Source organism: Mastigoproctus giganteus, chromosome 4, assembly GCF_048544385.1.
Source record: "Mastigoproctus giganteus isolate SK-2022 chromosome 4, ASM4854438v1, whole genome shotgun sequence".
NCBI classification, from domain to species: Eukaryota; Metazoa; Arthropoda; class Arachnida; order Uropygi; family Thelyphonidae; genus Mastigoproctus; species Mastigoproctus giganteus.
In genome coordinates, this window is record NC_143578.1 from 166,981,265 (window position 1) to 167,008,527 (window position 27,263).

Below are 27,263 nucleotides of genomic sequence, written 5' to 3' on the forward strand. Positions count from 1 at the left end.
AATATGGACACTGATAACAATACTGACCCAAATGAACCTATTCTAGATCTTCATGCAGAAGATGTCTTGGATACCGGACGCCCAACCTTTCCAAGAAAAGAGAAAATGAAACTCGATCGCCACAAACAGCCTGGGAATAAAAAAGACTCAGAATCCACCTCAAGTAACAAAACCAAATAATGCACCAAATCATACAGTGGAACTGTAGAGGAATTCGCAGTAACATTGATGATATCCACGAGTTAATTGATCGTTACCATCCCGTAGGCATCTGCCTACAAGAGACAAATTTAACACGACATGTATCACTCTCAGTTAAGAATTATGCACTCTTCAGAAAAGATAGAACTGCTACAAATAATGCTCACGGAGGGGTAGCCATACTCATAGACTCACGAGTACCTTGCAGATTAATTCCTTTACAAACCTCCATCGAAGCTGTTGCAACACGTATTGTGATTGGTATTACTTTGACAATTGTTTCCATCTACCTTTCGCCCAATCACTCCTATACTATCCATGAACTGGAAGATCTTATTCAGCAGTTGCCAACCCCTATCTGTTTATTGGGTGACTTCAATGGACACCATCCATTGTGGGGTTCTCCCAATGCAGATAGACGAGGACAACTTATCGAACAGCTTGCTGACAGACAAAATCTGATTATACTAAATACTGGCTTGCCAACTTACATCCATCTCTCTACGGGTACAACTTCTGCAATAGACCTTTCGATATGCTCTCCGATCCTCTTCCCTAGTATTGAGTGGACGGCCCTCGACAACCCGCTAAATAGTGATCACTTTCCGCTAATATGTAAAATTCAAACAGGACATTCCATAATTTCCCAAAACTATGTAAAATGGAAATTTCACAGAGCAGATTGGGCAAAATTCACTTCCCGAGTGTCCTTTGATGAACAGATCATCGAAAGCTGTCCTATTGACACAGCTACCGATCACATCACGAGACAAATACTGGCTGCTGCATGCACTGCGATTCCACAATCACAGTCAACAACCCATAGAACCATAAACTATTGGTGGAACGAAGAGTGCAAAGGTGCAAAAAAAGAAAAAAACCGAGCATGGAATCTGTTTCGAAAATATCCCACCACCGCCAATCTTATAAACTACAAGAGACTCAGAGCCAAGGCCCGTCACATTAGGAAGAAAGCTAAAAGAGAATCTTGGATTCGATTTGCGAGCTCGATTAATAAGAATACTGATTCAAGAATAATATGGCGGAAAATAAAACAACTAAGTGGCAAAGTTCCCCAATTATCCTCTCCAATTCTGAACTGGAATGGACAGGATCTTTCTTCTCCTACAGATATAGCCAATGCCCTAGGGACTGTTTTTTCACAGCTATCTGCCTCAACAGCATATGATCTATCATTCCAGAAGATCAAAGCATTAGCTGAAAAGTCCAAACTGAACTTCAGATCTACGAGTAAATGTACTTTACCTTATAATCAGCCGCTTACAATGCTTGAACTTCAAGAAGCCATATCTAGCTCAAAACACAGTGCTGCAGGCCCCGACGGGATATACTACATTATGCTCCAACACTTAAATAAAGAATCGGTCTGTTCACTGCTCATTTTTTTCAATCGCATCTTTCTTGAACATTGTTTCCCCAGTTCCTGGCACCACTCCTATATAATAGCAATTCCGAAACCAGGAAAAGATCATTCCATTCCTGAAAACTATAGACCTATTTCTCTCACCAGCTGCTTAAGCAAAACCCTGGAAAAAATAATTCACCGTCGACTTACTTGGTTTCTCGACTCTAAAAATATAATTTCTGACAATCAATTTGGATTCAGGAAAAATCGATCAGCCCTGGATCTCATGGTCAAAGCGGAAACAAACATCAGGAATGCATTCATTCGAAATGAGCATCTCGTCATGGTATGCCTTGATGTAGAAAAAGCCTTCGACACCACATGGCGTTTTGGTATCCTAAGAGATCTGCATTCCCTTGACCTGAGAGGCCACTTACCGTACTTCATATTGAATTTCCTTCAGCACAGATCTTTTCAAGTCCGATACCGACAAGTTCTCTCTCAAACATATATACAAGAAGAAGGGGTCCCACAAGGCTCTGTGCTCAGCGCCACCTTATTCGCAATAAGAATAAACCATATGACTAAATATATGCCCAGCACTGTGAATTCATACCTCTATGCAGATGATCTCACTTTTTCTTGCAGTTCTCAAAACATGACTTTCATTGAGCGGCAGCTCCAAATTTCAATTAATAATATTCAGTTATGGATGGCACAGAATGGGTATAGACTCTCTTGTTCAAAATCGAAAGTAGTTCACTTTTGCAACAAAAGGAAGATGCATCCAGATCCAGAAGTACACTTAACAAATCAACCTATCTCAGTTGTGAGCAGCATTCGTCTGCTTGGTCTGACTTTTGATAGTAAGTTGAACTTCATAGAGCACGTTAAACATCTAAAGACGTCTTGCTTGAAAAAAATGAACGTACTTAGAGTCATTTCTTCTACATCATGGGGTGCAGATCGGTACACGTTACTGCATTTGTATAGAGCCCTAATCAGATCTCGCCTTGATTATGGTGCCCCGGTGTATGATTCTGCTAGAGGAAGCGTACTAGCGCGACTTGCACCAATTCAACACTCTGCCCTGAGGATTTCTACAGGCGCTTATAGAACTTCACCAGTCCAAAGTCTTTATATTGATGCTCATGAACTTCCTCTAACCCTCAGGAGAAAGATGTTAATTCTTAACTATACAACTAAAATCCAAAGTCTACCTACCCATCCCATTAGGCCGATACTTAACGACCCACAGTTCACAACATTCTATAGAAATAAACCAAGAGCAATTCAACCTTTTGCTCTCAGAGCTCAAGCACTATCAGAAACTTGGAATATAGATCCCGATAAAGTTCTACAAGATTTAAGCAGTACGGATCCCCCATGGAGGTGTATTATGCCACTCTGTGACAATTATTTTCTAAACTGGGGAAAACACTCTCTTGCAAATGTTAATATACAACAACTCCATATAGCCCATACACAAAATTATCTGCAATTTTCAAAAATATATACTGACGGATCAAAATCTGAGAGTGGAGTGGGTGCATCAGCCGTTTTCCCTCATAAAACCTTCTCTGTATCACTTCCTAATGAATGCAGCAGCTATACAGCTGAATTATACGCCATCAAAATTGCAGTGGAAAATATCCTCCATCTGACCATCCATAAAAGCATGATATATACAGACTCCCAAAGTGCGATTATAGCTTTACAGAACAATTCTCCTAAAACACATCCTTTAATAAAGCTCATAAAATCCAAACTGATGCATCTTCAAGAACTCCAACGAGTGGTCATTTTCTGTTGGATCCCAGGCCATGCTGGGATACAAGGAAACGAACGTGCAGACTATGCCGCTAAACATCCATCCGACAGTGAATTATCACAGCATTACGTCCCATATCTTGACTACAAAAGTAACATTCGAAGAATGTGTAAAGAACAATGGAGAATTCAATGGCAAGCCCAAACGCACAATAAACTCCGCCAAATAAAACCTGAACCGCAATCGTGGACCTCCAGTTTCCGTATGAACAGGAGGGAGGAAGTAATTTTAACTAGAGCGCGAATTGGCCATAGTCACCTTACCCACCTTTATCTCCTCACAGGTAATGATCCTCCACAATGCACACAGTGCAACTGTCCACTCACAATAAAGCATATTCTTATTGAGTGTACTTTATACACCACTGCCCGCCAAGTCTCTTTTAGCTTTCTGCCAAACCTTAAAGAACCTTTGACACTTTGCCACATCATAGGTAACGACGCTAATCTACTGGAGTTCTTTCATTTCACAAAAAATATCGAATTATATGATCGTTTTTGAGTAATGCCATCACAATCACCATGCATATGTAACATTTATAACGGTGATAGGTGCAATATGGCCTAAGCAGCCCTTGCACCAAAAAACAACAACAACAACAACAACAACTCCCAATGGCAGGATTCGTGGAATAGACAGACTGGAAATAAATTATATCGTATAAAGCCTGTAATTGAACCGTGGCAGTCTAGTCTGCGCAGGAATCGTAAGGAGGAAGTTGTTCTTGCCCGGACCCGCATAGGACGTAGTCATTTGACTCATTCGTTTTTGCTGAGGGCTGATGACCCTCATATGTGTGAGTTCTGTGGCACAATTTTATCAATCAGACACTTTTAATTGACTGTCCAGATTTTAGCCGTATCCGTTTGACCTCTTTTAATCATCTGGCTGAGCCGTATACACTCAGTCAGATTTTATCAGACAATGACCATGTGTCTGCTGTTTTTAGCTTCTTAAAATCAATAAACATTTTTGCATATATATAAAATTTACATTTTTCTTTTATACCTTTTATACATATGTTATACATTTTGAAATAGTGACCTAACTAATTAGGTCACTGAAAGTTTAAATTTTTTTATGTATGACCTGGTCTTGGCGCATTATAGCCTTAGTAGCTAATGTGCCAATAAAATCAAAACAAATCAAACCCGACCATTAATGTTACAAACAAATCTAGAAGCAGTAGCTGCTCGAATATCCTTTCGTTTTTCTTTTACCATTGTCTCCTTTTATCTTTCCCCCTAACCAAGACATTTCTTACACTGATCTTGAAACTATTGTATCTCAGCCCCCCTCCTCCCTTTTGCATTATGGGAGATTTTAACGCACATAATCCTCTATGAGGTGATAGAATACACGATAAACGATGAAAAATACTAGAAAAGCTGTTAGATAAATTTAACGACACTACTGAATACTGGGTTACCCACTTATTTTCATCTATCTTCTGGGTCAAGCTCAGCAATTGATCTCTTCATATGTTCACCAGTCCTTTTTCCGCTGTTTGATTGGTCTGTTCATGACAGTCTACTGGGTAATGATCCTTATCCAATAGTCTGTGATATAGAATCAAATTCACCACATTGTCATAATCAAACTGCCAAATGGAACTTTGCAAAATCTGATTGGGAAAAATATAGGCAACTAGCCATCAAATGTGTCATTAAATAATGCTGTTGATTATGTAACAAATCAAATATTGCTGGCCACCGAAGCAGCAATACCAAGAGTGTCCACAAGTCATAGAATAAGATCAAAACCCTGGTGGAACAATGAATGCAATCAAGCCAAAGAAGAGAAAAACAAAGCCTAGAATAAATTTCGCAAAATCCCTACTGCTTCTAATCTAGCACACTTTAAGAAAGCCAGAGTCAATGCTAGACGCATTCAGCGTGCAAGCAAAAGAGAGTCATGGAAACGCTTTTCTGCAACTATTACGCGGTCCACTAAAACACAAACCAACTGGAAAAATATTAGAAAAATGTATAATAAATGTCCTCCTTTGCATCTATCAATACTGAATGTAAACGGGAATGATATTTCATTATCTCAAGACATAGCTAACACTCTCGGATAACCCTTTGCTCAAACCTCTGCCGTATCCCCATACTCGCCAAAAACTTTCAGAAATTAAAGTCCCTTGCTGAAAAGCAGATCCTAAATTTTTACACAGACCACCATTAAATGTACAACTGTCCCTTTACCATAATTGAACTACGCTTGCTCTTAACAGCTCAAAACATAGTGGTGCTGGACTTGACGGAATTCACTATGTCAGGATCCAATCAACCCGTGTCGATATCGACCTATTGCCCTCACCAGCTGTATTGGAAAAATAATGGAAAAAATGGTAAACTCTCGTCTCACCTGGGTCCTGAGCAAATACAACCTCATAAATTTATCGCCGTGTGGATTTCATACAGGTAGATCAACTTTAGACCTCTTGATACAAGTGGAAAACCAGATTCGCAATGCCTTCTTAAGGAAGGAACATTTGACTACAGTTTATTTAGATGTTGATACAGCTTGGCGATACGGAATTCTCCGTGATCTATATGCTTTAGGCTTTAGGGGTAATATGCCAAGATTTATACAGAACTTTTTGAAGCAGCGAACCTTTCAGGTACGCATTGAATCCACTCTTTCCAGAAAATTCATCCAAGAAGAAGGAGTTCCGCAGGGCTCAGTTTTAAGTGCCACTCTATTCATTATAAAAATCAACTCAATTACCAAGGTCATTCCAGCCGCTGTATTTACTACTTTATATGCAGATGATTTTAGTATATCTTGTCACTCACAGAACATGATAATGATTGAGAGATAACTGCAAGGAGTTCTTAATAAGATTACAACGTAGGCTACAGATAACGGGTTTCGCCTATCACCTGAAAAAACTGTTGCAGTTCATTTCTGCAGAAGACGTAATCTCCACCATCAACTTTTAAAGATGGGGAACCATGATTTACATGTTTTGCCTACCATTCGATTCTTTGGGTTAACTTTAGATAAAAAATTGACATTTCTTGACCATATTAAACAACTTAGAACCACCTATTTCAAGAAATTAAACATTTTGAGAGTAGTATTATCAGCTACAACATGAGGTGCTGACCGTCAAACACGCCTTCATTTATATCATGCTATTGTAAGATCAAGGTTAGACTATGCGTCACCAGTTTACAACTCTGCTAGCCCTAGCATTTTGAGGTCTTTGGACCCTATTCACCATAGTGGCCTTCGCATTGCTCTTGGAGCCTACCGCACATCTAATGTGCAGAGCCTGTACGCTGAAGCTCACGATCCCCCACTCTCTCTACGAAGACAAATTTTACTGCTAAATTATGCCGTCAAAATAAAAAGCCAACCCCTGCATCCATCGTGGAAACATCTATTTACACCAGATTGGGAGAACTTGTATGCAGTTCATCCATCAATAAATCGACCCGCTGGCATACGTCTTTGCTTACTACTTGATAATTGGCAGCTTGACCTTTCTAAAATAGTCACCACTAGTTTCACGACTCCTCCGTGGGCGTTTTGCCCTGCCACCTGTGATCTGTCCCTTCAAGAATGATGGAAAAGTACTCTTTCTTCACAGAATGTAAACCGGCTTCATAAATCTCTATTTGAGAAATATGAATCTTATACCAAGATATACACAGACGGCTCCAAAACTGATCACCATGTCGGTGCTGCTGTTGTTCTTCCATCACCTATAATCTCTAATCAGTTACCTTTAGAATGCAGTATCTTTACTGCTGAACTACATGCCATACAATTGGCGCTAGAAACTATAAAATTGCATCAGTTTACCCATAGTATTATTTTTACCGACTCTCTGTGCCCTTCTCGCTTTACAGCAACCAAGAAAGTATCATAACTTGGTAATATTCAAAACTTGCTGGCTCATCTAGCTAAGAACACGAAAGTAGTAAAATTTTGTTGGGTCGCTAGCCAAGTTGGCATACCTGGCAATGAGAGTGCTGACCATGCAGCCAAATCTACTGTGCAACCAATTGATGACTCCATGAAAATTCCTTTCACCGACTATAAAAGTCTTATAATAAAGCGAAATATGAATTACTGGCAAACCATCTGGCAAAAGCAAGAAGGCAACAAACTCCTTCGGATTAAACCGAAACTCCCGTCTTGGCCATCTAGTTTAAACTCGAACCGAACGGAAGAAGTCACATTTGCAAGATTACGAATAGGACATACACACCTTACTCACTTTTATCTTCTTTCTTCCTCAGATCCACCTTCTTGCCCGAACCGCCATGCTCAAATCAGTCGAGAACATCATTGTTGACTGCCCTCTCTATAATAGAGTACGGCAAGCCACCTTCTTATCAATCTATGCAGCCCAAATCACACCTACTTTGCAACAAATATTAGACGACAGATCTGATCGATGCAGTTTTCACTTTACTAAAAAGGATAAAATGCTATGACAGAATACAATGCTTAAATCTCACATAATGCACATATCTTACTTCTAATAAAGCCTGTTGCCTCCTACCATTGTTTGACGCATAATGTCCTTTTGCTGCCTTTGCGCCGTGAAACATACAACAACAACATGGGTAACATTTTTCTCACTAATTGCATTAACTTGTCATTTATGCCTGAAACATGGATACTGTGTTTATAAATTATATACGAGTATGTGTGTATATGTTTATTTTCATGTCATAAACACTTCTAAGTATATAACATAAACGTAATTAGTACTGAACAAAAGGAAAGAATAATATTGTTCTCAAATTCTGTCATTTCAGGACAATCCTCAGTTTCTTTGGATTTCTACTCGTCTTGGGGACCTTTCTGGACATCTGGCAGCAGAAAAGAAAGGTTATATATGATAGTAAGTTGCATTCTCTATACGATTAGACAATATAGCCCTAATGCAAACTCGCATTTTTAATTTTTTTCTGTACTAGATTTTTAAATATAATATACACTGCAGAGCTGCATGCTACGGAGTTAGCCTTGGATCACATAAGTACCCGACAAAACCAGCGGTTTATTACATTTACTGATTCCTTTAACGCAGTACAGGTTCTGTCAGTGACGATATACATCACTTATCCAATCATGTTCCGGGTTAAGCAAACGATATTCTCTCTCTCTGAAGGTGAAGTCGACATCGGCTTCTGCTGGATCCCTTAGCCATATCGGCATTACCGGAAATGATTTGGCCAATACTGCAGCCAAATCATCTAGAAGAACAATCTTGGCTTGTCAATTCCTATATACAGAGTACAGGCAAATAATCCATAATAAGATATATTGGGAGTGGCAGGACTTGGAATGCGCAGGTAGCAAACAAACACTATCATATTAAGCCTGTAACCAAACCAGGGCAGCCTAGTCTAAGCAGGGATCCTAAGGAGCAAGCTGTTCTCGCTTGGCTACGCATAGGACATAGTCCCTCAACGTGGGCACCTGTACGTGGTGAGGGGACCTCCCAGTGATGCTGCTGTTTTCCAGATTAGCATCACTGGGATCTAACGCCCATACCTTGGTTCCAGAGTTACATCACTGGAATCCGGCGTATGCAGCCGTGCGCCGTGACCCGTGGATTTCGGAAAGGGGGTTCCTGGTGGTTGAGGGGCCCAGCCTTAATACACCACTTTGGCCCCTGCTTCGACAAAACGGGAGGTCCCAGATCGGCCCGACTGGGATCAATCGGCGGGTGGTTTTTTACTGCTAGGGTCAACTGCGTTCCAATAAGCCTCCCTCCCTTTGGTCCTGGGACGGGATAAAGACTTATTGGTAACGTGGGTATGGTGCTCCTAAGCGAACTCGGCGTCCCATTCGTGTAGGCAGTACCTGCTAGTTCACGAGTGGGCGTCCCCTCGTAGGGCTCCGTGGTGGGTGAGGTACTTAGGCATCAGACACTTTCTCATTAATCTTATGAGTAATTAAAATTCTATTTCTTCCGGGGGCCCCAACAAGGCTCCTACCTAACCGATCAGATGAGAATGACACCAATTCTGCCAAAAGAGCCAGAACTGAGGATAAACCACCATCTATAACACCGCTTTTCCTCATTCGCCATTCCACCGGAGAGCAGTCAATTGGGAAGATGTCACCCTTCGTCATCCAGAAAGGATTAGAAGGGTTGGCAGGATCACCAAAATCCGTAAAACGGCTGCGTTCTGGCGATCTTTTACTCGAAGCTTTAAACACAAAGCAAGCAGAAAGAATGTTAAACGCGACACCCATATGGGAAATACCGATCAATGTAACACCCCACAGAACTTTGAACTGTTCACGCGGTGTCCTTTCAGAGTGGGATCTTCTTCATGTCTCTGAAGAGGAGATCTGCTCTGAACTAAAAGACCAAGGAGTGACAGCTGTCAAGAGAATATCAATGCGGAAGGAAGGGAATCTGGTCCCTACCCGAGTTCTCATCCTAACATTTAACACCCCACGGCCTCCTAGTTCCATCAAGGCAGGGTATTTAAACTTCCCAGTGAGGATCTATATTCCAAACCCACTGAGGTGTTTTAAATGCCAAAAATACGGCCACTCACAAACGGCTTGTCATGGTAACTCTGCCTGTGCTCGATGTGGTGCGAAAGACCACGAGAGCAAGGAATGTTCATCTTCTAAACCGATCTGTGTAAATTGCCAACAAGATCATCCTGCCTACTCCAGAGCATGCCAGTGGTGGAAGGATGAAAAAGAGATCCGAAAATTGAAAACGGAGCTGAATATCTCCTACCCAGAGGCTAGAAAACGCATTCAACCAATAAATAGCGGGAAGCCTTCATATGCCCAGAAGGTTTCTGCAAAGTGCACTATCGGTACGCAAAATGAGATGACTGTACCACCAAGAGAGTCATTAACACCGATTGCCCGCTATTTATTGAGTTCACAAAAAAACACCAAAAAACGCAGTCAGCTGCCACTTCTATATCCGTACCTCCTAATGCTCCACCACTACCAAAACCAAGTGGTAAAGAGCCAACAGTAAAAACAGAAACAATGGATGTTGAGGACAAGGAGGTACCGGATGAATTAGTCTTCGAACTCTTTGCGGAGGAAGAAATGGACACGGGACAGCGTCCATTCTTCCCCAAAAAAGATAAATTCAAGATTGACAAAAGTAAGCCCTCAGCAACTCGGAAGCCGCCTGATCGACCCACTAAGCCAAAGTAATTGCTAAATTCCTACAATCGAATTGTCGTGGATTCCGGGGAAATACTGATGACATCAAGGCCCTCCTGCAAAAGCACGAACCAGTTTGCTTTTGCTTGCAGGTGACTTACCTAAAGGCAGACGATGATCCCACACTGCATAACATCACAATTTTTCGTAAGAATAGAATTGCGGATGGTCCTTCTCGTGGAGGAGTGGCTATCCTTGTGGGCAACCAGACCCCAGTTCAGCCCTTGCTAATTACAACTAGCATTGAAGCTGTTGTAATTCACCTTACGGTGGGATTTTTATTATCTGTGTGCTCTATTTATTTGCCACCTGGGACTGACATCTCCCAGGAAGCCCTTGATGATCTTGTAACGCAGTTGCCTCCCCCTTTCGACATTCTCGGGGATTTTAATGGACATAATAACCTGTGGGGTAGTGCTAACATCAACGGAAGGCGACGAGTCATAGAGCGTATTCTAAATGACAGTGACCCAACCCTTTTAAATACTGGAACAAACACCTTCTTCCACATGGCTACCCGTACTTTTTCTGTCATTGATCTCTCTATCTGCTCCCCCTCTCTAATCCCTTCACTCACTTGGGAAGGGGAAAGAGAACCCATACGGAAGTGATCACTTCCCTGTGGTAACCTCTTTACATAGTGGGAGACTGTCTTCCTTTCAGGTTACCACAGTGGAAGATTGATCAGGCTGACTGGACTGCCTTCCAACACCAGGTAAATTTTGACCTCAGTACCGTTAGTCAGGAGCCTATCAATGATGCTGTAACGTACATCACAGAAATTATCGTGCAAGCAGCTGACAATGCTGTTCTAAAAACATCAGCCCGGTTTTCACCATTTCCCAAACCTTGGTGGAATTCACAATGCACAACAGCAAAAAAAGGCTCAAAACAAAGCGTGGGGGATATTTCGCCGATATCCTACCATGACCAACCTTATACCCTTTAGACGCGCAAGAGCCAAAGCACGCTACATCCACTGTCAGAGTCAAAAGGAATCTTGGATCCGTTTTACTTCATCAATTATTGAGTCCACTAGTACCAATGTGGTCTGGGAAAAAATCCGGAAAATGAAGGGAAATTATACATACCACCCTTCTTCCATCTTAGATTATAATGGATGCACTATTCCAGATCCAACTGCAATAGCCAATTCTCTTGGGGCCCCGAGTGCCAAGCGATTTTCTTCCAGTGATTATAGAATGATCTCCAATGTGATATAGTTTCTTTATTTTCCAGTGCGGCTGTTATTTTATTTACTTGAAGTGGTTCTGTGCTTTAAAAGTCAAAAGTGGGAACCCAGTAAGGCAATCCACCTTTCTTTTCTATTTCTTATATATCACTAACCAAATCCACTAACTTAAACAACCGCTTGGTCACTAGTGGCACCGCTCTTGCCTCCACGTGGCGGGGCCGGTAACCTGGCGGAAAAACCAATCCTCGGGGCGAAAAGGAGCAAAGCTGGAAATAAGTGAATTTCCACGTTTAGAGCCGAAGTGCTATCAACACGACACTGACAATGACTTGTCTCTTTCAAAGAGACAAAAAAAGGACACTAGGAAACAGGAATCTCCAGCTTTCCTCATAATACTCTTTGTCATCCCAACCTGTGAGCAAGCTCTCACCTTTCATCATCCAGAGATGCCTAGAAAACGCTGCAGGTTCACCAAAAATGTTTAAACGTCTCCAATCAGGAGATCTACTAGTATTGACATCGTACTCAAGACATTCTGAATTACTACTGCAACTTACTTCTTTAAGCGGAATACCAATTCAGGTTACCTCACACAACACACTAAATTCTTCCAAAGGAGTGATCTCCGAATGGGATCTATTATATGTTTCTGAGGAAGAAATTGTCCAGGAGCTAAAAGATCAAAATGTGTCTCATGCAAAACGTATCATGATCAGAAAAGACGGCAACTTAACTCCCTCGCGAAATATAATCTTGACTTTCAGTACTCCAAATCTGCCGGGTTCTGTCAAAGCAGGTTACTTGAATTGCCGCATTAGGCCATATATCCCAAATCCGCTCAGATGCTTTAAATGTCAAAGCTTCGACCATTCTCAGACAGCATGCCGTGGAGACGCCATATGTCCAAACTGCAGCTGCAAGAATCACACGCAAGCAGAATGCAAAGCTCCAACACCACAGTGTCCTAATTGTAGTGGCAAACATCCAGCCTGCTCCAAAGACTGTGAACTATGGAAGATAGGAAAAAAAATACAAAAATATAAAATTGAAAATAAGGTCTCTTACCAAGAAGCGAAAAAACAGATCAACTTAAGTATGCCAAAACGCACTTATGCTTCTACCACTCTCAGACAAGAATCAGTGGCATGTCAGACGGAAGTATCCATCTCTCCAAAAATATCAATATCAGACTGGGCAAGATCAGTACTCTTGATCCAGCATCCATCTAAACCAAATTCAATAGACCAAAGCAATAACACGCCACTCACAATTCCAACCCAGAGACTTCCGCATCGTCAGGCAGCAGAAAATTTGCAAAGATCTTATTCTGCTGAGACGAAAGTATCAGGTCTAACAAGCATGGATACAGATAATTCTATCGGTCAAGAAGAACTGCTTGAAATACACGCAGAAGATGATATGGACGATAGCAATGAATCGGGACGTCCCACTTTTCCCCGAAAAAAAAAACCAAAACCGGACTTGCACGAGCACGGATAGGACATAAATATCTGACTCACCTTCACCTACTTACAGGAGAGGATACTCCTCATTGTCCACACTGTTCCTCGCACTTATCAGTCAAACACATTCTCGTTGACTGCCCTCACTATGACCAGGACTGAATATCCATCCTCCTTTCCCTAAAAAATCTTCCGGAACCGAAGACATTAAAAAATACTATAGGTGACGACGCAAACATCAACGAATTCTTTTCTTTTTTGAAAAAAATTGGATTGTATCATAAATTTTAAAACATCACTCTATTAAACCATAAATTGATTCTATCTGAAATTTGATTTTTATTATTTTCCTATGAATAGGCGCACTATAGCCCCAGCAGCTCGTGCGCCATTAAACCCCATCACAACAACAACCAAAACCGGACCGTCATAAACAATCAACTTATAAAAAGCTGTCAGATACATCTTCCACGAACAAAACCAAATAATGGAACAAATCATTCAGTGGAATTGTAGAGGTTTTCGCAGCAACATCGATGATATCAATGAACTAATTCACTGCTTCAATCCTGTAGCTATGTGCCTACAGGAAACCAACTTGACACCCCAAGTTTCCACTACAGTCAAAAATTACACAATCTACAGACAAGATAGATCTGACACTAATAGTGCTCATTGAGGAGTAGCTATCCTGTTGGATTCGAGAGTTCCTTCCAGATGCATTCCATTGCAAACCTCTTTAGAAGCTGTTGCCACTTGCATAGTAATTGGAATAACCGTTACATTGGTCTCAATTTATCTTCCACCTAATCGTCCATATTCTATTCAGGAAATCGAAGGTCTTGTGTTGCAACTACCAGTTCCCTTCTGTCTACTAGGTGACGTTAATGCTCACCACCCATTATGGGGTTCTTCCAGCTTAGACAGGCGTGGAAAACTTGTTGAAACGTTAATAGATAGACAGGATCTAATATTGTTAAATACTGGCTCTCGTACCTATGTTCATTTTCCTACCGGATCAACCTCTGCAATAGAATTTTCCATTTGCTCTCCAGTGCTCTATCCAAGTATCCAGTGGGTAACTCTTAACGACCCCCACAACAGCGATCATTTCCCAATAATATGCAAAGTTCAAACTTCCTGTTCATTACCAACAGACAATCCAGTAAAATGGAAATTTCCAAAGGCTGCCTGCATAAAACATAGCACGCATTGTCTCGTTCGACAACCATATCATACAGTGCTCTTCTATCAACCATGTTACTGAACATATAACAAACCAAATTCTAACAGCTGCAACCGCTGCAATTCGGGTATTAACATCCAGCGGCTCCACACTGCACATTTACAAAGTTACCCCGACTATGCGAAAATATATACTGACGGCTCAAAGTCTGAGAATGGATCAGGTGCAACAGTGGTATTCCATGACACTATCACTTCCGTGTCACTTCCGACAGAATGCAGCAGTTATGCAGCAGCAGAATGCCCATCTCTCAATCAAAAAAAGTATAATCTACACAGACTCGCAAAGTGCCCTATTAGCAATGCAAAAGATTTTCCCAACTACTCATCCGCTGCTACAGCTAATCAGATCAGAATTGATTCGTCTCCGAGATCATCGGCAAAATGTTGTCTTCTGTTGGATCCCAGGCCATACTGGAATACCGGGAAACGAAATTGCAGATGATGCTGCCAAGCATCCATCCAGCACATCCCCAATGAATTTTCTGGTCCCGTTCAGGGATTACAAAGTACATATACGAAATATATGTAAGGAACGATGGAAACTGCAGTGGCAAACGCACATTCACAACAAACTCCTTGAAATTAAACCTATACCGCAATCATGGGCCTCCAATTTTCGCACAAACAGAAAAGAAGAGGTTGTCCTGGCCAGAGCCCGAATAGGTCACACCCATTTGACCCATCTATTCCTGTTATCAGGTAATGACCCTCCACAGTGTTCACATTGCCACAAGCCACTCACAATAAAACACATACTCCTGGAATGCATCTTGTATAACAACTCCCGTCTAATTTCATTCACTTCTCTCCCAAACTTACAGGAATTGTCACTTAGCCATATCATAGGCGAAAATTCAAACCTTAGAATTTTTTTTTCTTTCTGAAACGAATAGGTTTATATAACCGTTTCTAACTGCTTTCATAGAAGCCAATAAAATTAGTACTAACTACTATGATAGGTGCAATATGGCCTAAGTAGCCTTTGCACCAGAAAAATCCAAGCACACCAACAACAACAACAATTCTCTTGGGGAAACATTCTCTAACATTTCTTCAACATCTTCGTATTCCCCAGAGTTCCTGGTCCTGAAACATAAAATCGAAAAAAAAGGAACTGAAAAGAGCTCTTATTCTTTACAAACCAAGTTCTGTTGGTCCAGATGGCATCCATTATGAAATGATTAAGCATCTTTCACAAAAATCTATGGATTATCTGCTCATTCTGTATAACAGAATCTTTATTGAAGGGCAGTTTCCGGATTCCTGGGGCAAGGCAATTGTTCTTGCCTTTGCTAAGCCAGGAAAGGATCCAAAAGTCACTATTAATTATCGTCCTATTGCTCTGACTAGCTGTCTGTGCAAAATCCTGGAGTGAGTGGTTAATTTTCGTTTAATCTGGTATTTAGAATCAAATGACCTTCTCTCCAAAATCCAGTGCGGCTTCGGAAGGAACCGTTCCACTTTAGACCATCTTATTAGACTGGAAACATCCATCCGGGATGCTTTCCTAAAACGCGAACACTTGGTGTCGGTGTTCTTTGACATGGAGAAAGCGTATGACACAACTTGGAGATTTAGCATCTTAAAAGATCTGCATAGCCTGGGTCTTAGGGGACAACTCCCCATTTTTATTAAAAACGTTTTAGCCAATCGATCTTTCCAAGTTCGTGTGGGATCCTCACTCTCTCGTACCTTTAGCCAAGAGGAGGGAGTACCACAAGGATCAGTATTAAGTGTCACGCCTTTTGCCATCAAAGTCAATTCCATCACAGAACAACTTCCTCCAACTGTAAACAGTGCCCTCTATGTTGATGACTTTAGCATATTTTGTCAGTCATGCAACATCAGGGTTATTGAAAGACAACTGCAGAAAGCCATTGAACGCCTCAACTTCTGGGCACTTGCAAATGGCTTCAGGTTCTCGCCGGAGAAGACCGTTTGCGTACACTTTTGTCGTAAGCGTAATCTTCATCCTGAACCTGAATTAAGGCTCGGACAAAATGCTATTCCAGTAGCAGCGGACACAAAATTCTTGGGACTCGTATTTGACAAAAAGTTGACCTTTCTGGATCACATCCGTCAACTCCGCACAAAGTGCACAAGAGGGCTGAATATTCTGCGCTCTACATCTTGGGGTGCGGATCGGTGCACCCTACTACGTATCTACCGTGCACTCTTACGATCCAGACTAGATTACGGGTCCCTGGTATACAATTCGGCCAGAGACAGTGTACTTCGTTGGCTGGATTCTGTCCATCGTCTGGCTCTCCGTACCGCTATTGGAGCATATCGAACATCTCCAGTCCAGAGCTTATACGTCGAAGCAAACGAACCGCCGTTATTGCTTCGATGTAAGCAGTTGTCTCTAAACTACGCTCTAAAACTGAAATCCCTGCCAGACCACCCTACGTAGCTATCCGTTTTTGAGCCACGATGGGAAAATTTGTACAACACCCGTAAGACTGCCAATCGTCCTTTTGGTATTCCTGTCCAAGAGCTACTCAAAGAACTTAATATCAAGGTAGACAAGGTTGCCCAAACACCAAAGCAACCCCTTCCACCCTGGCATGCTCATGTCCCGGCATGTGACTTGTCCCTTAGAAATTGGGGAAAGTCGGACACTCCATCATCTGTCTACCTGCAGCTTTTTTCAGCACACCGAGCTGAGCATTCTGACTTTGCGCCAGTCTACACAGACGGCTCGAAGGTGGAATCATATGGGGGATCTGCTGCTGTCTTTACAGATAGCACTACATCGGAGCAGATTCCCTGTGAAAGCAGCATATTTACTGCAGAGCTGCATGCTATAGATTTAGCCTTGGATCACATTAGTGAATGCCAATACCAACGGTTCATTTTATATTCTGACTCTCTCAGTGTGTTACAGGTTTTAATATCTGTGAGATATAATCCTCATCCGGTTCTGTCTAGCATTCAGCAGAAGATTCACGTTCTCCATGAACGTGAATATGATATCCGCTTCTGCTGGATTCCCAGCCACATTGGGATTAGGGGAAATCATTTGGCCGACACCGCAGCCAAATCAGCAATTCCCGGTAATAATCGCTGCCTGTTAGTCCCCTATACAGACTACAGGCAAATAATACGCGAGAAGATACACTCCCAATGGCAGAATTCGTGGAATAGACAGACTGGGAATAAACTATATTGTATAAAGCCTGTAATTGAACCGTGGCAGTCTAGTCTGCGCAGGAATCGTAAGGAGGAAGTTGTTCTTGCCCGGACCGGCATAGGACTTATCATTTGGCACATTCGTTTTTGCTGAGGGCTGATGACCCTCTTATGTGTGTGTCCTGTCGCACAATTGTAACAATCAGACACATTTTAGTTGACTGTACCAGTTGTAGAAATGCTCGTTTTACCGCTTTTAACCATCTGACTGAGCCGTATACACTCAGTCTGATTTTATCCGACAATGACCATGTGTCTGCTATTTTTAATTTCCTAAAATCAGTAAACCTTTTTACTCATATTTAAAAAAATCTTATTATTTTAATATTTACTATTGTTACTTGTTTACTGATGTTTGTCTTTTATAGTTTATACGTGTTTTATAACCTGACGTAGTGACCTAATTCAGTAGGTCACTGAAAGTTTTTACTTTTTATGACAAGGTTTTGGTGCATTATAGCCATAGTTGCTGATGCGCCAATAAAACTCAATCAATCAGTCCCCTATACTGATTACAGGCAAATAATACACCAAAAGATATATTCCCAATGGCAGGATTCGTGGAATAGACAGACTACGAATAAATTATATCATATAAAGCCTGTAATTGAACCGTGGCAGTCTAGTCTGCCCAGGAATCGTAAGGAGAAAGCTGTTCTTGCCCGGACCCTCATAAGACATAGTCATTTGACTCATTCGTTTTTGCTGAGGGCTGATGACCCTCCTATGTGTGATTCCTGTGGCACAATTTTATCCATCAGACACATTTTAATTGATTGTCCAGATTTTAGCAATATCCGTTTTACCGGTTTTAATCATCTGACTGAGCCGTATACACTCAGTCAGATTTTATCCGACAATGACAATGTGTCTGCTATTTTTAGTTATTTTAAATCAATAAACGTTTTTACTTGTATTTAAAATTTACATGTTATTGTTATTTCTTTATTGATTTATCTCTTTTAGATTTTGTACCATTGTTATTTTATATCTTGACATGGTAACCTAAGTAATTAGTTCAGTGAAATTAAATTTTTTTATGTATCACCTGGTTTTGTCCGCATTATAGCCTTAGTTGCTAATGCGCCTATAAAACCGAAGAACGAACCAACCAATGGAATGTTCACAATACCACATGGCGCAACAATCAGCCTTCCATCTCCCTATAATCATCTAGAATTCCTTGATTTTATCCCAAATCCTAGGCGATAACTCTAACATTAAAAATATATTTACTTATTTAAGACTAATAGGATATTTCAGCCAGATATAAATCATAATTAAGAAACGTCAACATCATTGTCACATAATTATAATAGACAGGCACAATATAGGCAAAGTTGCTTTTGCGCCAAAACATCCAACAACAACCAACCAACCATTCATTTTTATTTTACTCCTTTTAACTATGACTAAGCCATATTAATTAATTAATAATCAATAAATTAATGAATTTATTGAATTATGTTTAAATAATCGTTTTAATTGATAAAACTTTAAACTATATTGTTATCCATTATTTTAATTGTATTGCATTCTGACGTGGCAATCTCTATAGGGTACCTCATCAGACTATTATAATTATTACTAAAATGAATTATTTTTAATTCGAATAACTTCAACTATTCTAGGTCTCAGCGCTCGTGTTTTGATGTGCTTTTCTCTGGTAGCTAGTACAAGCAAGATCTTCAGTACCAAGGTGAATTCGTCGAGATTAGCATGTCTTCATGGGATCCGTTTTCTTTCTATGAGCTGGATCATAGTTTCACACACGTATTTGTTAATCAACACATTGGTCCTCCGTGAGTATATCATAACTTAGAGAATTTGCTAGGATATTGCTTGAGAAAAGCTTTGATTGAATAAGTTAATATTTTAACCCAAATGATGAAGCGATAAAACCTAACATGTTTATTTCGATTAGATCAACTGAAATTAAAATTTAAAATGAGAAAACAACGATAGATGTAAATAATAGTCACATTTTCCGTTTATACTCTGTATGCCATGTTGGCTGAAGTTCTCTCATCAACCAACATGGTCTCAGAACTGGTACGAAGAGTCAATTTTACGGTTCGCGTAACGGATGTGGTTAGCAGTTTCAGTTGTTTCTTGAAGTGTCCAGCGTTATGGAACATCTGCAGAATTGATTTGTTGATTGATCTTGCAGTCCTGTTATAGTAGTTGTGGTATCCATAATTAGTTCTTGCATTGGATGGTTTCTTTATATATAATTCTAAAAATAAACTAAATGTGTGAAAATCGCTTGTATTCAGCAGAAGATTCACTTTCTCCATGAAGGTGAATATGATATCTGCTTATGCTGGATTCCCAGCCACATTAGGATTAGCGGAAATGATTTGGCCGACACCGCAGCCAAATCAGCAATTCCCAGTAATAATCGCTGCCTGTCAGTCCCCTATACAGACTACAGGCAAGTAATACACATGAAGATACACTCCCAATGGCAGGATTCGTGGAATAGACAAACTGCGAATAAATTATATCGTATAAAGCCTGTAACTGAACCGTGGCAGTCTAGTCTGCGCAGGAATCGTAAGGAGGAAGTTGTTCTTGCCCGGATCTGCATAGTCATTTAACTCATTCGTTTCTGCTGAGGGCCGATGACCCTCCTGTGTGTGTGTCCTGTGGCTCAATCTTAACAATCAGACACCTTTTAATTAACTGTCCAGATTTTAGCAGCACCCGTTTTACCGCTTTTAATCATCTGACTGAGCCTTATACACTCAGTCAGATTTTATCCGACAATGACAACGTGTCTGCTGTTTTTAGCTATTTTAAATCAATAAAAGTTTTTAATTGTATTTAAAATTTATGTTATTGTTCTCTTTATTGGTTTATTTTTTATATATATCTGTTATTGTATATATCTGGACATGGTGGCCTAACTACTTAGGTCACTGAATGTTTTAACTTTTTACATATGACCGGTATTTGGCGCATTTTAGCCTCAGTTGCTGATGCGCCAACAAAACCCAAACCAAACCAAAAGCCAAAGCACGATTTATACGCCGACAGAGCCAAAAGGAATGTGTGGTCAAGTTTACATCCTCAATTAACCAGATGACTAGAGCCAAAGTCGTCTGGGATAAAATTCGGAAGATGAGGGTAAATACACATCAGTTCCCTCATCTATGTTACAACATAATGGTTGTACATTAGCAGATCCAACTGCTATTGCCAACTCTCTAGGAGAGTATATTCTCCACTATATCTGCTGAAACTTCATACTATGCTGAGTTCCTAGTTTTAAAGAAGAAAGTGGAGAAACAAAAACTGAACTTCCCTTCAAGCAAAGCCGAGTCTTATAACCTACCCTTTAGTGAAGTGGAATTAACCATTGCACTTGCTACCTCGAACGTGAGTGCCGCAAGGCCAGATGAAATTCAGTATGAGATGATAAAACATCTTCCATCTCACTCTCTAGAGCTGTTGCTACATCTCTACAACCAAATTTATTTGGAGGATCAATTTCCCGTTTCTTGGCTTAGGGCAACCGTTCTCGCTTTCCCAAAGCCAGGAAAAGAACCCAACCAAACAACAACTCTTCTAGCTTTACAGCAACCAAGAAAGCATCACAACTACCTACTTGGTAATATTAAAAACTTGATGACTGATCAGCTAAGAACACGAAAGTAGTAAAATTTTGTCGGGTCGCTAGCCATGTTGGCATATTTATTTATCTATCTACTGATTAATGTAATTAATTTCTAATTCCAATAAATTTATTTTTATGTTCTTTCTTTAAAAAAAATATTATTATAAATTTAAATTAATTTGTGTTTTTGTCCTTCAACAGGCGAGGTGCTCAGAGCTAAAGAAATCTCGAAAGATTTCGCATTTCAGGCTATTTCGAATGCTACATTTTCAGTGAACAGCTTCTTCTTCTTAGGGTAAATTATTTTCTCCATTAATTTTTTTTTCAGTAAAATACATTAATTTAATTTGCTTTTTTATTTAATAAGTATGAAAAACTTTTTATATTCAGTTCTTAATCAGTATTATAAATGCATTTTAAATACACGAATATTCATTAATAAAGTTAATTTTACTAATTTTTTTAAATACAGTAGCCTCTTACATTTTAGACTACAAAAAAAAAGAAATCATAATGGCGGTGTGCACAGTGCCAAGTGATAGTGACTGAACGATATCTTGTACGATTATCTAGCGCGAGTATACTGGCTCTTTCTTCACCACCTTTTTCGTTTGAAACGTATTAGAAATGTTGGTTGTTGTAGGGTTTTAGACGCATCAGCGACTTAGACATATTGCGCAGTACATAATGTCTGCAAACTGCATGTGTTCTGTAGTCGGACGAAAAACACGAGTTTCCAAGAGAAATGCCATGCTACCCTCGCCTGAGACTAACTCAGCCACGTTGTGAAAAATACCCATGAAAATTCCTGTCGTCACTGACTGGAATCGAACTAAGGTCTTTTCCATTGAAGATCTCTCTGAAATCATCAACAAAATGCTGCTGATACTATAGCAATACCTTAGTTCGATTCCAGTCCTGCCAGGCGGACATCTCCGTAGTACTCCCTCCTTATGCTCAAGGCTCCAGCGGTTACAGAATTTCAAGAGACACTTCCCTAATGTGACACTAAACACTCAACTCGCTCAACATCGACATCGACCTGTGGACGACAGACAAGGCATACCGAGATGGCATCTTGTCCTATCTTGCTGTTTGTAAAGGACATTTATGTAAGTGCCGATCTTAGTTGGCCGATGTAATTTCATGTTCTGCTCAACTTGTAGTCCTTTTTCGCTGTAATTACTACTTGATTCATTTTTACATTTTGACTATTATCTTTGCTTTGATCTGTTAATTATTATTTATTTATTTATTTTTTTTTATAAATCAAAATCACTTGTATAAACAACTAATTGTAAGATTCCTCTGGCTTTCTGTGTAAGGAATCACTAGTGTATAAAATTTATGTTAATAAAGAATCTTATTATTATTATTATTAACAAGGATGGAGACCTCATTCCAACCCGCACTATCATACTTACTTTCAGTACTCCAACTCTACCATCATCAGTCAAAGCAGGGTACCTGAATTGCCAGGTAAAGCCCTACATCCCCAATCCAATAAGATGCTACAAGCGTCAAAAATATGGCCATTCCCAAACAGTATGCAGAAGACAAGCTATTTGTGCCACTTGTGGCTCAAAAGAACATACTTGTAGAAAATGCAATACACAGTCTCCTCGCTGCCCAAACTGCAAATGAAATCATCCTGCCTATTCCAGAGTCTGTAATATATGGAAAAGAGAAAAGCAAGTTCAAAAATATAAAACTGAACATAAGATCACATATCAAGAAGCCAAAAAGCAGATACCACTATTTCCAGCAGTGAGATCATATGCAGCAGCAGCTGAAACAGTGCAGAAAACAAAGGTAATTGCAATACAGACTGACATCAGAGTCCCACTTAACATCTCAATAGCGGATTGGGTACGTAATCTTCTTTTACAAACAAAACCAAAAGTTGACCAGGCAATTAATACACACATTGTAATCTCACCAGATGCTGAAGATCCAACACCAACAAGCAGTACAAATCCCACCAAACCTGTTGAAAAAATACGAAAAAAATACTGACACTATGGAAATTGATGAAAAGGAACAAGAAGATGAAACAGTTCTGGAACCTTACGCAAATGATGTGGACAGTGGTGGCCGACCAAGCTTCCCCAGAACAGGAAAAAAAAAATCAAAACAGATCGATTAAAACAAGCATCTCATCGGAGTCAGGTACGAAGCCCAAATAATGTGTACACTTCTGCAATGGAATTGTCGTGGCATATCGTGGCATCTAAGCGATATCAAAGATTTTATTTCCGTATATGCCCTGCAAGTATCTGTTTGCAAGAAACAAACATAATTCCGCACATAAGTATTTCAATCAAGAACTACAATGTATATAGGCAAGATCGAAAAACCATTACAGCTCATGGAGGAGTCGCCATTCTTGTTGACTCTAATATTCCATCCAAGCATATTCAGCCCTTGAAGCAGTCGCAGTACGCATCGTGACTGGAATTACCTTGACTATGGTTTCACTCTACCTTCCACCTAATCATGCGTGTACACTGCAAGAATTTGAGGACTTAATTGAACAATTATCTCCTTTCCGTTGGATGGGGGACCTTAACACCCATTTCCACTTACCAACAGGGATTTTACACCCATGTCCACTTACCAACAGGGATTACCTATGCAATTGATCTCACCATCTGTTCCCCAGCTCTCTTTCCTCTCCTTGACTGGTCTGTTTCCGATGATCCCTATAGCAGTGATCATTACCCAGTCCCCTCGACGTGGGCACCTGTACGTGGTGAGGGGACCTCCCAGTGACGCTGCTGGACTTCCAGACTAGCATCACTGGGATCCAACGCCCACAGCCTAGGTTCCGGGCTTACATCAATGGAATCCGGCGTGTTTGCCGTGCGCTGCGACCCGTGGAAATTCGGAAAGGGGGATCCTGGTGGTTGAGGGGCCCAGCTTCAATACACCACTTTGGCCCCTGCTTCGACAAGACGGGTGGTCCTGGAAGGCCCGGCTAGGATCAATCGGCTAGTAGGCTCGCCTGCGAGGGTCAACCGTGTCAATGCCACGCCCCTACCCTCATGGTCCGAGGGACACGATTCAGGCTGGCGGCGGTGCGGGTATAGTGTCTGGGTAGCCCTGGCGTCCCACTCCCGAGCGCATTTATTGCATGCCGGGTAGTGGGCGTCCCTTTGGGCTCCGTGGTGGGTGGGGAGCCCGGGCACCGAACAACTAAATAAACTTCATGAATCCTGATAAACTTACTTCTTCAGGGGCCCCAACCCGGTCCCTATCTGAAAAATTAGACGGAGAGGCAGATAATATTATCGCAACAAAGAGGCAGCGAACGGAAATACCATCATCAGGGCCTGTCCCAAGATTTCTTATTATGCATTCTACCACTGAAAAACCGATTGGTAAAATGTCGCCCTTTTTTATTCAAAAAGGGTTAGATGGGTTAGTAGGTTCTCCCAAATCAGTTAAGAGGCTCCGTTCTGGAGACCTCTTAATTGAAACTAAAAATGACAGGCAATCCGAACATCTACTCCGAGTAACATCAATCGGAGGAATCCCTATAACAGTGACACCACACAGAACACTCAATTATTCTAGAGGTGTCATTTCGGAGTGGGACCTTCTTGACGTATACGAGGAGGAAATCTGCTCCGAATTAAAACCACAGGGAGTCATTGCCGTCAAGAGAATCACTGCGCGAAGGGATGGAAAAATTGTTAAAACCAGGAGCGTTATCCTGACTTTTAACACTCCTAAACCTCCTGACGAGATTAAAGCTGGATACATCAACTGTTCAGTGCGTCCATACGTTCCCAACCCTTTACGGTGCTTTAAGTGCCAGAAGTATGGACATTCTCAAATGGCCTGCCGTGGAGTCCTTGCCTGCGCTCGATGCGGTGCAATGGACCACGAAACAACAGCATGTTCAGCCACAAAACCCACCTGTATTAACTGTGAGGGCGAACACCCCGCCTACTCACGAGCATGCCAGAGGTGGAAAGAAGAAAAAGAGATTCAACGGCTGAAGGCAGAGCTTAACATATCATACCAGGAGGCAAGGAAATCGGTCAAACCCCTGAATATCAACAAACCTACCTACGCCCAGAAGGTAGCAGGGAGATGTTCCGTCGGAACTCAGACGGACATGACCATTCCTCCAAAGGAGTCTTTCACTCCCATCGCGCGATATCTATTAAGTTCTCAAAAACCTGCACAAAAGGACCAATCAGCTGCCACTCCTATATCGGTACCTCCTAATGCTCCACAAGTTCCAAAGGTAACTGCGAAAGAAAAGAATAAAAAAGGGGAAGTCCCCCCTACTACCCAAGAAAAGATGGATGTCGAGCAGAAGGAGGTACCCGAAGAGTCAGTCTTGGAACTCTTTGCGGAGGAGGAAATGGACACGGGACAGCGTCCATTCTTCCCCAAAAAAGATAAATCCAAGACTGACAAAAGTAAGCCCTCAGCACCTCGGAAGCCGCCTGATGGACCCACCAAGCCAAAATAATGGCTAAATTCCTACAATGGAATTGTCGTGGATTCCGGCGAAATATAGATGACATCAAGGCCCTCCTGCAAAAGCACGAGCCAGTTTGCTTTTGCTTGCAGGAGACATATCTAAAGGCAAATGATGATCCCACCATGCACAACATCACATTTTTTCGAAAGGATAGAATTGCGGATGGCCCTGTACATGGGGGAGTGGCTATCCTTGTGGGTAACCAGACCCCAGTGCAGCCCTTGCTAATTACAACCAGCATAGAGGCCGTTGCAATTCACCTTTCAGTGGGATTCTTATTAACTGTATGCTCTATTTATTTGCCACCTGGGACTGACATCTCCCAGGCAGACCTTGATGATCTTCTAACGCAGCTGCCTCCCCCTTTCTTACTTCTTGGGGATTTTAATGGACATAACACCCTGTGGGGTAGTGCTAACATCAATGGAAGGGGACGAGTCATAGAGCGTATGCTCAATGATAATGACCTTTCCCTTCTAAATACTGGAACAAACACCTTTTTCCACATGCCTACCCGTACTTTTTCTGCCATTGATCTCTCTATCTGCTCCCCTTCTCTACTCCCGTCACTCACCTGGGAAGTGGAGGAGAGTCCATACGGTAGTGATCACTTCCCCGTGATAACCTTGCTACACAGTGGGAGACCATGTCTTCCCTTCAGGTTACCACGGTGGAAGATTGATCGGGCTGACTGGACTGCCTTCCAACACCAGGCAAATTTTGATCTTAGTACAGTCAGTCAAGAGCCTATCAATGATGCAGTTAAGTACATCACAGAAAATATTGTCCAAGCAGCTGCTAATGCTATCCCAAAAACATCAGCCCGGTTTCCACCATTTCCTAAACCTTGGTGGAATTCACAATGCACAGCAGCAAAAAAGGCTCAAAACAAAGCGTGGGGGATATTTCGCCGATATCCCACCACGAACAACCTTATAGCCTTCAAACGTGCACGAGCCAAAGCACGCTACATCCGTCGTCAGAGTCAAAAGGAATCGTGGATCCGTTTTACATCATCTATTAACCAGTCTACCAACTCTAAGGTAGTCTGGGATAAAATCCGGAAAATGAAGGGAAAATATACATCCCACCCTTCCTCAATCCTAGATTATAATGGATGCGCTATAGCAGATCCGACTGCAATAGCCAATGCTCTTGGGGAAACATTCTCTAACATCTCTTCAACATCTTCGTATTCCCCAGAGTTCCTGGTCCTGAAATACAAAACCGAAAAACAGGCACCCACCTTTAAATGTAGGAGCATCTATCCCTACAACGGGGATTTCACTATTCTGGAACTCAAAAGAGCCCTCGCTCTTTCCAAAGCAAGTGCCGTTGGACCAGATGGCATCCATTATGAAATGATTAAACATCTTTCACCAAAATCTATGGATTGTCTGCTCCTTTTGTATAACAGAATCTTTACTGAGGGGCAGTTTCCGGATTCCTGGCGAAAGGCAATCGTTCTTGC

General features: G+C 41.3%; 1 protein-coding gene across 1 annotated transcript in view; it reads left to right on the forward strand.

Moving 5' to 3' along the window:
* Positions 1-27,263, forward strand: part of LOC150087175 (nose resistant to fluoxetine protein 6-like) — a 472,773-nt gene that overhangs the window by 61,804 nt on the left and 383,706 nt on the right. The window contains exons 5-7 of the mRNA XM_090373004.1: positions 8,180-8,265; positions 19,307-19,477; positions 21,496-21,589. Coding sequence (XP_090229130.1) covers positions 8,180-8,265; positions 19,307-19,477; positions 21,496-21,589 — 351 coding nt within the window. The remainder of the gene's footprint in view (positions 1-8,179; positions 8,266-19,306; positions 19,478-21,495; positions 21,590-27,263) is intronic.